At 43.9% G+C, this 16,017-nt stretch overlaps 1 protein-coding gene across 2 annotated transcripts in view; it reads right to left on the bottom strand.

The window, feature by feature from the left end:
• The window catches only part of thumpd2 (THUMP domain containing 2), a 34,521-nt gene extending 21,306 nt beyond the window's left edge, over positions 1–13,215 (bottom strand). The window contains exons 1-2 of one of the 2 annotated variants that reach the window (XM_068027441.1): positions 13,010–13,212; positions 4,370–4,502 (exon numbers count right to left, since the gene is read on the bottom strand). In XM_068027441.1, the coding sequence (XP_067883542.1) occupies positions 4,370–4,502; positions 13,010–13,114 (238 nt within the window). In that variant the 5' untranslated portion in view covers positions 13,115–13,212. Of the gene's footprint in view, positions 1–4,369; positions 4,503–13,009 lie in introns of both variants that reach the window. The other variant, XM_068027449.1, reaches the window with a different exon arrangement.
• Positions 13,216–16,017: the final 2,802 nt, after the last annotated feature.

A 16,017-nucleotide genomic window follows, 5' to 3' on the forward strand; every position in this document is an offset into this window, starting at 1 on the left:
AAGTAGTATCTGCTTCTTTTGCAATGCTTTTATAAGGAGGAATCTCCAGCCTATTGTTCTTGACAAAGGCAGGAATTGCATCAAACGAGTTTAAATCCACCATCAACAGTGCATTTGTACAGAATCAAAGTAACACACAGCTTTTAGGAACGCTGCAAACCTCAGTCTCTTTTTCTTCACTCTTCCCTGTAGCAGTAATATTGAGCTTCTTTACCATGCAAAAAAAAATCCTGAGCACAGGCATTTAATTCAGCATCATCAGAGTGTTGTTTGTTTGACTGTGCTTCAGCCCAGAACAGTACATCCATTACCTAGTTGTAAGCTTTGTGGACTGTGATGTATTGAGATTGAAACCAAGTGATTAAATCCATCAGTTGTGTGGTACTCTTGGCAACAAACTGAACCACCTCATCAAACTGAGCATCATTTAGAAGAGTGTTACAATCTGTGTTTTCGGTGTTAGAGTGAGCTCTTCTGAGACAATGTCTGAGTAGTATTTCAGGTGAACTGTACGATACTGTACTGCCCCAAATCAAGAATGGGTGGAGGGGTCACTGTTTAAAAATAAGGTGTCGGCCATTAAGACAGAGATAAGGAGAAATGTTTTTCTCTCAGAGGGTCATGCGTCTTTGGAACTCTCTTCCTCAAAAGGTCATGGAAGCAGAGTCTTTAAATATTTTTAAGGCAGAGGTAGATGGACTCTTGATAAGCAAAGGGGCAAAAGGTTATTGGGGGTAGGATGGCATGTGGAATCGAGGTTACAATCAGATCAGCCATGATCTTACTGAATGGCAGAGCAGGCTCGAGGGGCCGAGTAGCGTACTCCTGCTCCTAATTTGTATGTTCGTAAGAATTCCAATGTGTAATTACTGGCTCTGAAGGAAGGGCGATGTTTAGTTCCCCAATTTCAGCCCTTTTCAGTCACAGTTGCAAGGTGACATTTGTGATAGGGCAGTATTTGAAGATCTTTTTAATGTAGCTGACCAGTTTGTCGACTTTACCAAACTTGCTTTTCCACAGATCAATGATATGAGAAATTATATGTGCATTACATGTAATATGAACAGCATTAGGCATTACACCTTGGAGCACAGGTTTGAAAGATTTTGTCATGTAAGCTGCATTGTCACTTGTCACAATCAAGTCCATGGTTTGTATTATTATTTCAGAGATGACTTTAGTTTTGAGGAAATTAAATCTATAGCAGATAGATTGGTTGCAGGATCACCCAAGATATACATTTCAAAAATCTTTTCAGTGTACTTAAAAGGACAGAGTTAGTGAGGTGAGAGCCATAAAATAGCAGTTGGGCTCATTTAGTTGGGAATTGTAGCCAGAACGTCTGGAAGGAATTGCCCTGTCATTGTTAGCAATATCGATTATTCATGTGGGCATCCAAAATCAAAGAGCTGTTTTGGGAATTGCAGGTAATTAGCTTAAATTAATATATGGGACATCCCGTATGTACTATGTTACTATAGAGATAGATGATGCAGGGAGATGCCCTTTAATCAGGGTTTTTAAAAAATCTGTGTGCTTGCTGACAGACAGGCAGCTGGTTATAGAAAGCTGTTGGCTTTGGGAGCAACTGGACTCAGGAGCAAAGAGGCAATCAGAGACCAGGGATATTTCTGTTTTGCTCAAGTTGAGAAATCCAGATTCGGGAGGTGTTGAAAGAGAGCTGGAGGATTGCCCAATTGAATGCTCAAGGGAGAATCCCCAGGAGATCTCATACGTCAGAAGACAACTGAGAAACTAAGGAAAATCGAAGTGAATTCCTAAGAGCTGTGGTACACTTTGGATTGGTCCCAGGAGAAGTAAATGAATCACCAAGATCCTCTAAAGTATAGGGGAACTCTTGGGGTGGAATAAAAGCCAAAAGGGAGTGCTGTGTTAAGATTTAGAGTTTAAAGTATAAGTGATTAAAATTGCAGTTAAGTTAGTAGTGTTTTGCTTTGTTTAACTCTTGTAAAGTTTTTTGTTTAAATATGAAATCTTGTGGCGTAATTCTGTCAGCATTAACTGGGAGTTCGAATTTCTTTTTTAAAATGTTACTGGTCTCTAACGTGATCGTAACACACTAACGAAAGCAGAATCACTTCACACTTTTCTGCATTAAATTTCATCTGCCACTTGGCCGATCATTCCACCAGCCTCTCTATGTCCTCATCAGAGGGTTGCTATGATTTGCTAACTGAAAGGGTGGTGGAATTAGGTTCCATAGGAGCTTTCAAATCGACAGATATTTGAAGAGAATATAACTTGCAGGATTATAGGGAAAAAGCAGGGGCATGGGACTAAATTGCTCTTTCAAAGAGCTTGTACAGGCACGATGGGCCCACTGGCTCCCTTTTGATATTCGTCAGCTAAGATCTATCTCTTCTACAACTGTGCTTGCCATTTATATTACTGCTACTTCAGAAATTACATATATATGGCAGGAGTGTATTGGCTTAACCTACCACTGTAACATTATTTTATATGTAATTCGGATGGTAAATCTATGTATTATGATGGTGGTTGTTATTGATCTAAAGGTGCCTGTTTATCAAAATCCAAGTAGTAAATCAGAAATAGCATTGGGATTGCAGAGTCCTTGAGCAAAGAAAGCTGAAAAGCCTCTGGTTTCAATGTTGTTCGTATAATCTCAATGAGAGGGAGGAGCAGGGCAGTGGCGTCACGATTCCATCTAATGAACTAAACACACAGATAAAACAGACCTCAAGGCAAGCCGTCTCTCTATAAATTTGAATTTGTGCTTGTCTCTGCCCATCAGTTCAACCTTCAATCACTTCAATGCCCAAATATCATCACATTGCTATAGAACTTTGGTCATTTGGCTGCACCATTGTTACTTTGTTACTATAATTGCTGTGGTTTATTCTAATTATTTATGGAGTTTATCGCCAATGTAATCATTGCTGTGAATTTGAGGCCAATGTGTTTGCAAAATTTGGGCGAAGCTGGCAATGCTGTTTCTTTTGCCTATCTCCAGTCGCTCTAAGGTGGTGTTACTGGTGACGGGCCTTCCCCAACTGCTGCAATCCTTGAGGTAATGCTGCTTCCATTCTGATATCAAGTAGAAACTTTCAGGATATAGGCCCAGAGATGATGTAGAAATGACGATACATGTCCAAGTCAACATTGTATTCAACTGAGAGAGAAACCTGGAGGTGGTGATGATATTGCACCTTGTCTCAGATAGTAGAGGTCGCAGGGGAGGATGGTATCATTGAAGTAGCCCTAGTTTGTTGTAGTGCAACCTATTGATCTTATATACTGCATCCACCTTCCTTTGACCTGCACTGGCATCACCGTCAGTGAGTCACCCATCTGCAATATCTTGGAGGTCACCACAGACCAGAAGCTTTATTGGACCAGCTTTGTCAACACCAATACAACAAAAGCAGGGCAAATCTGAGTAATCGGCAGCAAATGGTGCACCTCCCTCAAAATCTGCATTACCTATAAGGAGCATGATGAAATACTCCCCACTCGCCTGGACAGCTGCAGCCAGAACAACAATTTCCAGGGTAGAACAGTTCACTGTCCATCCCCTCCAGTGCACTGATGTTAAAAGTGGTTGACACTGGTGGTCCAACTGAAGGACAGGGAAAGGTGGCTGGCTTTTTCTTGGAATGATCATTATCTGGCACTAATCTGGCTCAAATCTTACTCATCTGTCTAGCCCTGAGCAGGCTGGAATGGGCTGCTTCATTATTGTAGAAGTTGCAAATGTCACTGAACAATGTCAGTAAATAGTCCTATTGTTGACCTTCGAATGGAGGGAAGGTCATTCATGAAGATAAGTGGGTCAAAGATCCTGAGAAACAGCAATATTCTGGGGCTGTGCTAATTGGCCTCCAAAACCACAACCATCTTTCTTTGTAGACAGCTGTGACTGCAGCCACCGGAGGTTTTACTTTTGACACCCAATAACCTTTGTTTTTCTATGGGTCCTTGATGCCAAGCTTAATTAAATGCCTTGACTTTGAAGACAACCACTCTCGCCTCTCATGTCCATATCTGGACCAAGGCTGTGTGGTAAGGTCTGAAACTGAGTGTCAGCGTAATTATTAGATTGGGTATCAGTTGTTGGCACTAATGATGACTCCTTCCACCACTTGATCTTGGAAAGAGGCCGATTGGGCAGGTTATATTTGTCCTAATACTGCTCTGTTTCTATGCAAGTAGGACATATATGGGTAATTTTCCACATCGTCAAGTAGATGCCAGTATCATTTATACTGCACCAAAAAAAAGGATTAATTCTGAGAAAGCTGAATAAACATACCTTATTTACTGCTACAAAGCTAGTGTTAATGTTAATCATAAAAAAAGGAAAGTCAAGAAGACAATGCATAGAAACCTTTAAGTCTTGAAATCTGGATCGGGGGGAGCTTTTTCACAAGTAAAAATAGTCGCTCTGCACATTTCAGACTCTTCAGCTTTTTCAAATCTGCATCAGCTGTAAAGAAAACTTTTCCTGATACCTGCTCCACCTACATGAGAAATGACAAAGGTCAGTATTCAGAAGTTTCTATGAATGTCTTGTCAGATTGAAGGCAATGATTTATAATTTTGCAAGAAAAATACATATGTACACAAACATTTGAGCAAGTCAATACAGACAAAATCCTTCTGAAACAGGTTTTTGCAAGTGCTTCCAAAGGTAGCAGGGATTCCTTAAAACTAAATGTCATTCATTAAAGATTATTGCAAAAAACAAAAGCTCATGGTGTAGGGGTAACATATTGGCATGAATGGCTAGCTAACAAGAAACAGAGAGTAGTCATAAATGGATCATTTTCTAGTTGGCAAGAAGTAACAAGTGGTGTGCCACAGGGATCTGTGCTGGGGCCTCAACTTTTTACAATTTATATAAATGACTTAGATGAATGGACTGAAGGTATGGTTGCTAAATTTGCTGATGACAAAAAGATAGGTAGGAAAGTAAGTTGTAAAGAGGACATAGGAGGCTACAAAGGGATATAGATAGGTTAAGTGAGTGGGCAAAGATCTGGCAAATGGAGTATAATGTGGAAAAATGTGAAATTGTCCATTTTGGCAGGAAAAATAAAAAATGCATATTATCTAAATGGTGAGAGATTGCAGAGCTCTGAGATGCAGAGGGATCTGGGTGTCCTAGTGCATGAATTGCAAAAGGTTAGTATGCAGGTACAGCACATAATTAGGAAAGCTAATAGAATGTTATCATTTATTGCGAGGGGAATGGAATACAAAAGCAGGGAGGTTATGCTTCAGCTATACAGGGCATTGATGAGACCACATCTGGAGTACTGTGTACAGTATTGGTCTCCTTATTTAGGGAAGGATGTAAATGTGTTGGGAACAGTTCAGAGAAGGTTTACTCGACTAATACCTGGAATGGGCGGGCTGTCTTATGAGGAAAGATTGGACATGCTTGGCTTATATCTGCTGGAATTTATAAGAGTAAGAGGTGACTTCATTGAAACATATAAGAACCTGAGGGGTCTTGACAGGGTGGGTATGGAAAGGATGTTTCCCCTTGTGGGAGAATCTCAAATTGTCACTGTTTAAAAATAAGGGGTTGCCCATTTAAGAGAGAGATGAGGAGAAATTTTTTCTCTCAGAGGGTCATGAGTCTTTCGAACTCTCTTCCTCAAAAGGCAGTAGAAATAGAGACTTTGAATTTTTTAAAGGCAGAGGTAGATAGATTCTTGATAAGCAAGGGGGTGAAAGGTTATCGGCAGTAGGCGGGAATGTGGAGTAATCAATTCAGCCATGAACATATTGAATGGTAGAGCAGGCACGAGGAGCCGAGTGGCCTACTCTTGCTCCTAACTCGTATGTTCATTAAGTGCAACAAATTATGTTACATTAGAATATGCATTTGTGTGCGATTGTAAGTTTTTAACTCCCACAGATCAATTTTTAAATCTGATCTTTTGTATTTGCTAGAATAAGTTAAGCATAGAAGAAACCACAAAAGGATGTTTCAAATTGACTTTGGAACATGTCAACATATTTTCCATTAAATCAGTTTCTCTGGACGAGTAACACATACTCCACTTATCTCACTTACTTCAAACTACTTAATAATTAGATTATAAAGACTCACTATTTTTGAAGGAAATAGGTTTCAGCAAGTAACGACTTGGAAAATCAACAGTAGTTGGCTGTAATGTTCCATACCGCAATTTTTCCACATCATTGCAAATGAGCATCCCACTCACAATAATGTCCTTATGTATCTGGAGGTTCACACTGCATAAGAAAGTAGGCTCTCAATTTTACCAAACTACCAACTTTGACCCTGATCTTATCTCGGAGGCAGGAAGGGAACGGGGTGAGTGGGGGTCGAATAGTAGTTGAGGGCAGTTTGGTGGTCAGGAATCTCGGAAGAATGGGTTTTCCTCAAGTCCTGCTGCATTTACCAACAGGACCTGATCATTTTTTTGCCTCAGTTTCCTGGCCGCAGTCACTAGATTGAGATGCTGGCTGTTGGGTGGGTAGGCCTTCAGGACCTGGTGAGCGCCGGGGAGCGGAGAGGAGGGAGAGATCAGAAAGGCCAGGTGGGAGGGAAAACTGAAGGCCAGAGGGACAATCAGAGGCTGGCATCGGGGTGGAAGATCGGAGGGCAGGGAAGGGGAACAGAAATGCCGTGTAGTGTCAAGATTTCAGGGAGTGGGTCAAGCAGGTAAACTGGATCCAGCAAGTAAGTGGAAAGGCACACAGCCTCTTACAATATTTAAATGAGTAATAACTGTCTCCTGTGAGCAAGTTGGTTTAAAGCCTGGCTCGGGTATAAAATTAAAACCTGACCTGGGACCAACCCGACCACAGCCAACCCAAACCCGACCCGGACCCTTTAATTTTTTGTTGTGCCCGACCTGACCCGACCCAACAGGAATATCCTTCATCCATTCCGGCAGCAGGCCATTCCTGCAGCTAGAGTTGTTCCGGCAATAGTACTCAAGACCTGTGCTCCAGAACTTGCCACGCTCCTAGCCAAGCTGTTCCAGTACAGCTACAACCCTGGCATCTACCCAGCAATGTGGAACATTGACCAGGTATGTCCTGTACACAAAAAGCCTGACAAGTCCAACCCGGGCAATTACCGCCCCATCAGTTTACTCTCAATCATCAGTAAAGTGATGGAAGGTGTCATCAACAGTGCCATCAAGCAGCACTTGCTTAGCAATAACCTGCTCAGTGACGCTCAGTTTGGGTTCCACCAGGGCCACTCAGCTTCTGACCTCATTACAGCCTTGGGTCAAACATGGACAAAAGAGCTGAACTCAGGATGTGAGGTGAGAGTGACTGCTCTTGACATCAAGCCAGCATTTGACAGTGTATGGCATCAAGGAGCCCGAGCAAAACTGGTCAATGGGAATCGGTGGGGGGGGGGGGGGGGGGGGGGCGGGGGAAATCTCTCCGCTGGTTGGAGTCACACCTAGCACAAAGGAAGATGGTTGTGGTTGTTGGAGGTCAATCTTCTGAGCTCCAGGACATCACTGCAGGAGTTCCTCAGGGTAGTGTCCTAGTCCCAACCATCTTCAGCTGCTTCATCAATGACCTTCCTTCAATCATTAGGTCAGAAGTGGGGATGTTCGCTGATGATTGCACAATGTTCAGCACCATTCGCAACTCCTCAGATACTAAAGCAGTCTGTGTAGAAATACAGCAAGACCTGGACAATATCCAGGCTTGGGCTGATAAGCGGCAAGTAACATTTGCGCCACACAAGTGCCGGGCAATGACCATCTCCAACAAGAGAAAATCTAACCATCTCCCCATGACATTCAACGGCATTACCATCGCTGAATCCCCCACTATCAACATCCTAGGGGCTACCATTGACCAGAAACTGAACTGGAGTAGCCATATAAATACCGTGGCTACATGAGCAGGTCAAAGGCTAGGAATCCTGCAGTAACTCACCTCCTAACTTCCCAAAGCCTGTCCACCATCTACAAGGCATAAGTCAGGAGTGTGATGGAATACTCTCCACTTGCCCTGATGGGTGCAGCTCCAACACTCAAGAAGCTCGACATCATCCAGGACAAAGCAGCCCGCTTGATTGGCACCCCATCTGCAAACATTCACTCCCTCCACTACCGAAACACGGTGGCAGCAGTGTGTACCGTCTACAAGGAGGAGAGGTGACTTAATAGAGACATATAAGATAATCAGAGGGTTGGATAGGGTGGATAGTGAGAGTCTTTTTCCTCGGATGGTGATGGCAAACACGAGGGGACATAGCTTTAAGTTTATGGGTAATAGATATAGGACAGATGTCAGAGGTAGTTTCTTTACTCAGAGAGTAGTAGGGGCGTGGAACGCCCTGCCTGCAACAGTAGTAGACTCGGCAACTTTAAGGGCATTTAAGTGGTCATTGGATAGACATATGGATGAAAATGGAATAGTGTAGGTCAGATGGTTTCACAGGTCGGCGCAACATCGAGGGCCGAAGGGCCTGTACTGCGCTGTAATGTTCTAATTCTAATGCAACAAGGCTCCTTAGACAGCACCTTCCAAACCCGCGACCTCTACTAACTAGAAGGACAAGGGCAGCAAATGCATGGGAACACCACCACCTGCAAGTTCCCCTCCAAGTCACACACCACCCTGACTTGGAACTATATTGCCGTTCCTTCACTGTCGCTGGGCCAAAATCCTGGAACTCCCTTCCTAACAGCGCTGTGGGTGTACCCCAAATGGACTGCAGCAGTTCAAGAAGGCAGCTCACCACCACCTTCTCAAGGGCAATTAGGGATGGGCAATAAATGGTGGCCTAGTCACCGACGCCCACATCCCATGAATGAATAAAGCAAAAGAATCACGGGTGAGCCTGATCCCGTGACTTCCCAGAAGCAGCACCGCCCAGCCTGACCCGAGCCCAAATGTTGGACTCAGAATTTCGACCCGAACCCGACACATATAGTCGGGTCCAGTCGGGGAACGAGGCTTTAAGTTGGTTGCCTGCTCGCTTGTCTTGCCTCCATTTAAAACTGGAAATGGGCAGGTTGGAGGCAAGACAGGGTCAGGTTTCACAATCCAACTGCTTTTGGGGGTGAAAATTCTCCCCTTTGAATACTGTTATTATGCACACTAGCAGATCTCCAGTGAACTGTTCTTGGAACTTGAACAACAGTTTGATGTTTACCATGGTTCCTTAGCAGCCTGGTCCCGGAGGCCTATCCATCCGACAGTGGTTTCTCCATCAATTAATGAAGTAATACATCAAAACTGTCTAGGTACAAATATTGTACATTATAGAAATAAAAACATGAGGTTTGTCTATCTAATAATGAATTCACCCACTTTAGAAAACTTGCTAAAGATTCAAGTATTCTTCTCTCCCAAGGATCCTTTACTTTCCATTATTTACACCACAAAATTCACTTTCTGCCTTCTTCCTCCCACGTTTCCCCCTCCCCCACCTCCATGTTGTGTTTTGTAGTATTTAGTCAAAACGCAAGTCTGTATTTATTTGCTCTCGGTCTCCAATTTTTTTTGTTCATTGGATGTGGGTATCACTGGCAAAGCCAGCATTTATTGTGTATATCTAATTAGAGTCAGGGAGTCATTTACAGCACAGATGTAGGTCATTTGGCCCATCGAGTCCATGCCAGCCCCCCATGGAGCTATCCAGTCAGTCCCACTCCTCCATTCGAACCTTGTAGCCCTGCAAGTTTATTTCCTTCAAGTGGCCATCCAAATTCCTTTTGAAGTCATTGATTGTCTCGGCTTCCACCACCCTTGCGAATTCCAGGTTATTACCACCTGCTGCGTTTAAAAAAAAAAGTTCTTCCTCATATTCCTGCTGCATCTCTTGCCCAAAGCCTTCACTCTGTCCCCTAGTCCCTGTAGCATTAATGGGAACATGAGGACAGAAAGTGCCGGAAATACTCAGCAGGCCTGGCAGCATCTGTGTAGAGAGAAACAGTTAATGTTTCAGGTCTGTGACCCTTCAACAGAACATTCATGCATCATACACCCTCTTTTTTGGTTTCAGCACAATCTCCATCTCCCTCATCATTCAAGGAGCCCTGTTTTTGGTTCCCTTACCTTTCCCCCTTGTTTAAATGTACCTAGCCTGTACCTGCAGCATCACTTTCGCAAAGATAACCCATTGTTCCAATACAGCTCTTTCTATCAGTCTTTGGTCCCATTCTACCCTGGCTATATCCCTTCTCATCACATTGAAATTAGCCCTCTTCAACCTAGATGTTCTACCTTACTTCGTTCCTGTCCAGATTACTCCTTACGGTTTTGGTAAGACCACATCTGGTGTGTGCAGTTTTGGTCTCCACATTTAAGAAAGGATTTACTTGCATTGGAGGCAGTGTAGAAAAGGTTCACGAAATTGGTCTCTGGGATGAGGGGGATATCCGATGATGAGAGGCTAAGTAAACTGGGCCTGTATTCTCTGGAGTTTAGAAGAATAAGAGGTGATTTCATTGAAACATACAAGATTCTAAAGGGGCTGGATAGGGTGGACACTGTTTCCGCTGGTAGGGGAATCTAAAACACGGGGGCACAGTTTCAGGATAAGGGGCTGATCATTTGGGACTGAGGGGAGAAGAAGTTACTTCACTCAAAGGATTGTGAATCTTTGGAATTCTCTACCCGAGGGTTGTGGATGCTCCACTTTATTGAGTTTTTCGAGAAGGTGACCAAACAGGTGGATGAGGGTAAAGCCGTGGATGTGATGTATATGGATTTCAGTAAGGCGTTTGATAAGGTTCCCCACGGTAGGCTATTGCAGAAAATACGGAAGTATGGGGTTGAAGGTGATTTCGAGCTTTGGATCAGAAATTGGCTAGCTGAAAGACAGAGGGTGGTGGTTGATGGCAAATGTTCATCCTGGAGTTTAGTTACTAGTGGTGTACCGCAAGGTTCTGTTTTGGGACCACTGCTGTTTGTCATTTTTATAAATGACCTGGAAGAGGGTGTAGAAGGGTGGGTTAGTAAATTTGCGGATGACACGAAGGTCGGTGGAATTGTGGATAGTGTCGAAGGGTGTTGTAGGGTACAGAGGGACATAGATAGGCTGCAGAGCTGCGCTGAGAGATGGCAAATGGAGTTTAATGCGGAGAAGTGTGAGGTGATTCACTTTGGAAGGAGTAACAGCAATGCAGAGTACTGGGCTAATGGGAAGATTCTTGGTAGTGTAGATGAGCAGAGAGATCTTGGTGTCCAGGTACATAAATCCCTGAAAGTTGCTACCCAGGTTAATAGGGCTGTTAAGAAGGCATATGGTGTGTTAGCTTTTATTAGTAGGGGGATCGAGTTTCGGAGCCACGAGGTCATGATGCAGCTGTACAAAACTCTGGTGAGGCCGCACCTGGAGTATTGCGTGCAGTTCTGGTCACCGCATTATAGGAAGGATGTGGAAGCTTTGGAAAGGGTGCAGAGGAGATTTACTAGGATGTTGCCTGGTATGGAGGGAAGGTCTTACGAGGAAAGGCTGAGGGACTTGGGGTTGTTTTCATTAGAGAGAAGGAGGAGGAGAGGTGACTTAATAGAGACATACAAGATAATCAGAGGGTTAGATAGGGTGGATAGTGAGAGTCTTTTTCCTCGGATGGTGATGGCAAACATGAGGGGACATAGCTTTAAGTTGAGGGGTGAAATATATAGGACAGATGTGAGAGGTAGTTTCTTTACTCAGAGAGTAGTAGGGGCGTGGAACGCCCTGCCTGCAACAGTAGTAGACTCGCCAACTTTAAGGGCATTTAAGTGGTCATTGAATAGACATATGGATGGAAATGGAATCGTGTAGGTCAGATGGTTTCACAGGTCGGCGCAACATCGAGGGCCAAAGGGCCTGTACTGCGCTGTAACGTTCTAATTCTAATTCACTGTTGAATACATTTAAGGCTGGGATAGACAGAGTTTTGGTCTCTGAGAATCAAGGCATATGGCCAGTGGACAGGAAAGTGGAGTTGAATCCGAAGATCAGCCATGATCGTTTTGATTGGTGGAGCAGGCTTGATGGGCCATATGGTCTACTCCTGCTCCTAGTTCTTGTGTTGTGTGTTATGCAGCTTGGTGTTTTTTTTATCATCACTTTGGGACGTTGACTACTTTAAATGTGCTATTTTATTGTAAATTGTACATAAATGCAAGTTCTTTCTTAGGATGCTTTTCTGAACCCTCTTGATAATGTGAACATACGAATGAGGAGGAGGTGCAGGCCATAATTCATTTTGTGTTTTATTTTTAAAAAGGACTCCATTGAAATTCCCCTCTTCCTGAAAAAAGTAATTCATTACTGGAATAAAAACAAGAAATGCTGGATTCACTCAGCAGGTCTGGCAGCATCGGTTGAAAGAGAAGCAGAGTTAACGTTTCGGGTCAGAGGGTCACTGACCCGAAACGTTAACTCTGCTTCTCTTTCCACAGCTGCTGCCAGACCTGCTGAGTGAATCCAGCATTTCTTGTTTTTATTTCAGATTTCCAGCATCCGCAGTATTTTGCTTTTAATTCATTCCTGGTCTGTAATAGCTCAAATATTATGAGACTGATATTATTGGTAAATATGTGAAATGCTTAAATGACATTCCATAGAGTACTCTGGAACTAAAGGTTTGCAAAACTTTGTAAACACAAACAACTGGGGTACTTTTTCCAAGCATAATTGTTTTACACATGGAGTGACTCACTCTTTTTAAGTAGAATGCATCTGACTTTATACAAATATACACACAATAAAAATGCATACAAATGTAGAAACACATGATCAGCCAACACACAAATGTGCAAATAAATATATGATCAATATATAAACACACAATGTGTAAGCATACGGGCGCAACGAACATACAAACACACACAGATGAATATACAAACACTTTCCGGTTAGTTTAACACAGAAAAGGCCCCAACGTTTCATGATCTAAACTTCAACGCAGCAAAAGGCGAGCACGGGCCGAGTTGTTAAGCCACAGCTCGGGCAGGACGACCCTGACACAAGCTGTTCCCTGTCCGGGGAGGGGACAGCCGGAACTTTACTCACATCCGAAGCGGACAGTTTGCGGCGAACCTCCTCCCCCAACAGCCGCTCCAGGCCCCGGCTGGCGGTGCAGAAATACCGGCTCCCAGGACTGCAGCCTCTCGACATCAGCGTCCTCACTACGACACGTAACAACAGCCTCACCACCACAGCAGCGGGCCGGGCAGCCCAGTGAGGGCCGTTGTCAGGGGAAACCTACCGGAAGTGATGGAGCGAGCGCGGCGCGTGGAGCTGGTTTTAAATTTAAACCGTTAACAGCACCTGGCGCCGCCAAGGGAGTGCGGCCTGGTCTAGCTCAGTGGGAGATGTTTCCTTTAAACAGTCCCCGAGCTGAAATTTATTATCAGGCTGTGTACGCTGAGGTCAAATGTCGCGCAACAAACTCAGAGTTTCCAAAGTGGAACATGACTGTTAGTATTGGGTGGAGAGAGAGAGAGAGCATAGAATGGTTACAGCACGGAAGGAGGCCATTCGGCCTATCGTGTCCCATGCCGACTCTTTGGAAGTTCAAACCAGCCAGTCCCAATCCTCTGCCTTTTTCCCATAACCCTGCAATTTTTTTTTCTCTTTGGATTATTATCCAGTTCTCTTTAGAATGCCTCCATTGAACCTGCCTCTACCGCACCCTTAAGGCTGTGCATTCCAGATTCTCGCCACACACTCCGTGAAAAAGCTTTTTCTCCTGTCGCTGTTGCTTCTCTTGCTATCCACCTTAAATAGGTGTCCTCTGGTTCTCGATCCTTCCGCCAACAGGAACAGTTCCCTCTATCAACTCTGTCCCAACCCCTCATGATTTTGAAATCTCTGCTCCTGCACCCACTAGGCAGAGGGAGGGAGAGACAGAGAGCACTCTAACATTTGGGCAGGGAGACTGGGTGGGGAGAGCACTGTACTGACTGATGTGCTGTGCTTGGGACTCATTTTCTTGGTGGTTACATTAAGTTGAATAGAATAATGCCACGGTTATGCTGTGTTCGCCAGCATTGTACCCATGCTTTGAAAGCTGTATATAAATAAGTTGTATATAAATTTATTCAAATGACTAAGAGAGAGCCACATATTCCGGCTTTGTCAAGCAATAGGTGAGGTCCCTTTCAGATCTGCTGCCTTGGTAGCTCAAGACCAGGGACCACTCGGCGGAACAGGCACAGTGCAAGCTCTGCCCATTTGTTCCTCAATTTTGTATTCTATCTCCTACAACTGGTGCAAGATCCTGATTAACATATTTAAGGATGTTCAGATGGCACCTTATCGAAGGCTTCTGTTACAATCAGGTGAGCAGGGGTTGAAGGGCTCCCCTCATTTCCCTCTCCTTGTTTGACCACAACAGGTTTATTTCATTTTTGAAGTGGATATACACGCCAATTCAGTGAGTATTTAACTATCCATATGCTATGATCATAAAAAGAACCAATCTGACTTGCGTTTAACAAAGAGGTTAGCTTTATTGTACTTAAACCCATCTAAGTAAAATAATAAACAACATTCCAACTTTCACTCTCACACTCGAAGTTCACACATACACACACACACAAATAGGTTACAGAGAGGGGAAAGACAGAGTGGTTGAATCAGAGTCCAGGGAAATAAAAGGGGTATACAGTCTGTGGAGGTTGGTGACTCAGCTGGCTTCAGGCTGAATTTGCTGGTCCTGAGGCTTCCGGTATGAAGATGTGGACAGCTGATTTGGTGGTTGTCCTGGAGACAGCGAGCCGGATGATATCCTTCAAGGGGTCTCTGTCCTCAGCAGTGATATGCCTAGCTGGTTACAGCCTGCTCAAAGTTTGCAAGGTGGATTGGAGAGAAAGAGGAGTGATCCCACTTGGGTCTTCTCTTGTCCGTTGCTTGTCTGGTTGCTGCAGAGAGAAAACCAGCTAAAGAACATAGATGGTGGGCCTGTCACATGACTGTCACCCAGTGATTCAACATGATTGTTACCAGTGTGTATTCCCTCTTGCAACTTAATCAGTCCATGTGTAGGAATTCCCTTCTCACAACCAGGGTCCCTTTGTTCAAGTGATTAGATTTGAGTGGTTCGTTTCCACCAGTTTAATGTCCGAGTGATGGCCTTAATGTCTTGCTGATCTGATTGTGGCCTCAACTTTACTTTCCTGCCTACCCCCATAACCTTTGACTCCCTTGTCAATCAAGAATCTATCCAATTCAGCCTTAAAAATATTCAATGACCCTGCCTCCACTTATCTCTGGGGAAGAGAATTCCACAGATTAACGATCCTCTGAGAGAAAGAATTTCTTACACTTCCTTCCATTCAACAGCTCTGCAGGTGATTTCACGTCAGCCTTGAGAGGTGTAGATCAGAGTGACAATAAAGCAAGGTTTGGGTCTTTCTTCATCTCTCGGCAATTTGCAAGGGATTTTTGATCGTCTGGGCATGTCTTTCTACAGCCGTGTCCCTGTGGGTAGTGTGGTGATGCTGAACAAATTCCTTAAATTCTCTGGAGGTGAATTGGGTGCCATTGCCACATATTAATCTTGCAGGAATCCCTTGCTCAGCGAACAGAACTACTGAGGTGATTGTTGTGGCTCTCAAGTCTTTCACTTTCCAGATAAAAGGGAACTTTGAGTAGTAGGCTGCAGCTGTGAGATACCATTCTTGATTGTGTGAATAAATCGGCTCCTACAGTATGCCATGGTCTGTGTTGTACTTCAATAACTATCATCTCTTTCTGCAGTGTGTTTCTGTACTTCTGGCATAGATTGCATGTAGACACCGTATTTTCGATGTATTTGTCTATGCCTATACAGTACACAGTTGATCCTTCTGAGCTTACCCTTCTCCATTCCCATATGGCCTTCATGTATCTTTTGGAGAAGTTCTTCCTGCATTGTTTTGGGTATGATTATTCTGGATTTGACTAGCAGAACACCATCTTCTAGTGAGTTGTCATCTTTTATAGACCAGTATTGCCGTATTAATGGCTGTGTTTGCTCTATCTTATCAGACCATCCCTGGATCACTTGCTGAGGGAGCGTCTGTAACTCTTCGTCT

The sequence above is a fragment of the Heterodontus francisci genome, chromosome 3 (genome assembly GCF_036365525.1).
Source record: "Heterodontus francisci isolate sHetFra1 chromosome 3, sHetFra1.hap1, whole genome shotgun sequence".
Lineage (NCBI taxonomy): Eukaryota > Metazoa > Chordata > Chondrichthyes > Heterodontiformes > Heterodontidae > Heterodontus > Heterodontus francisci.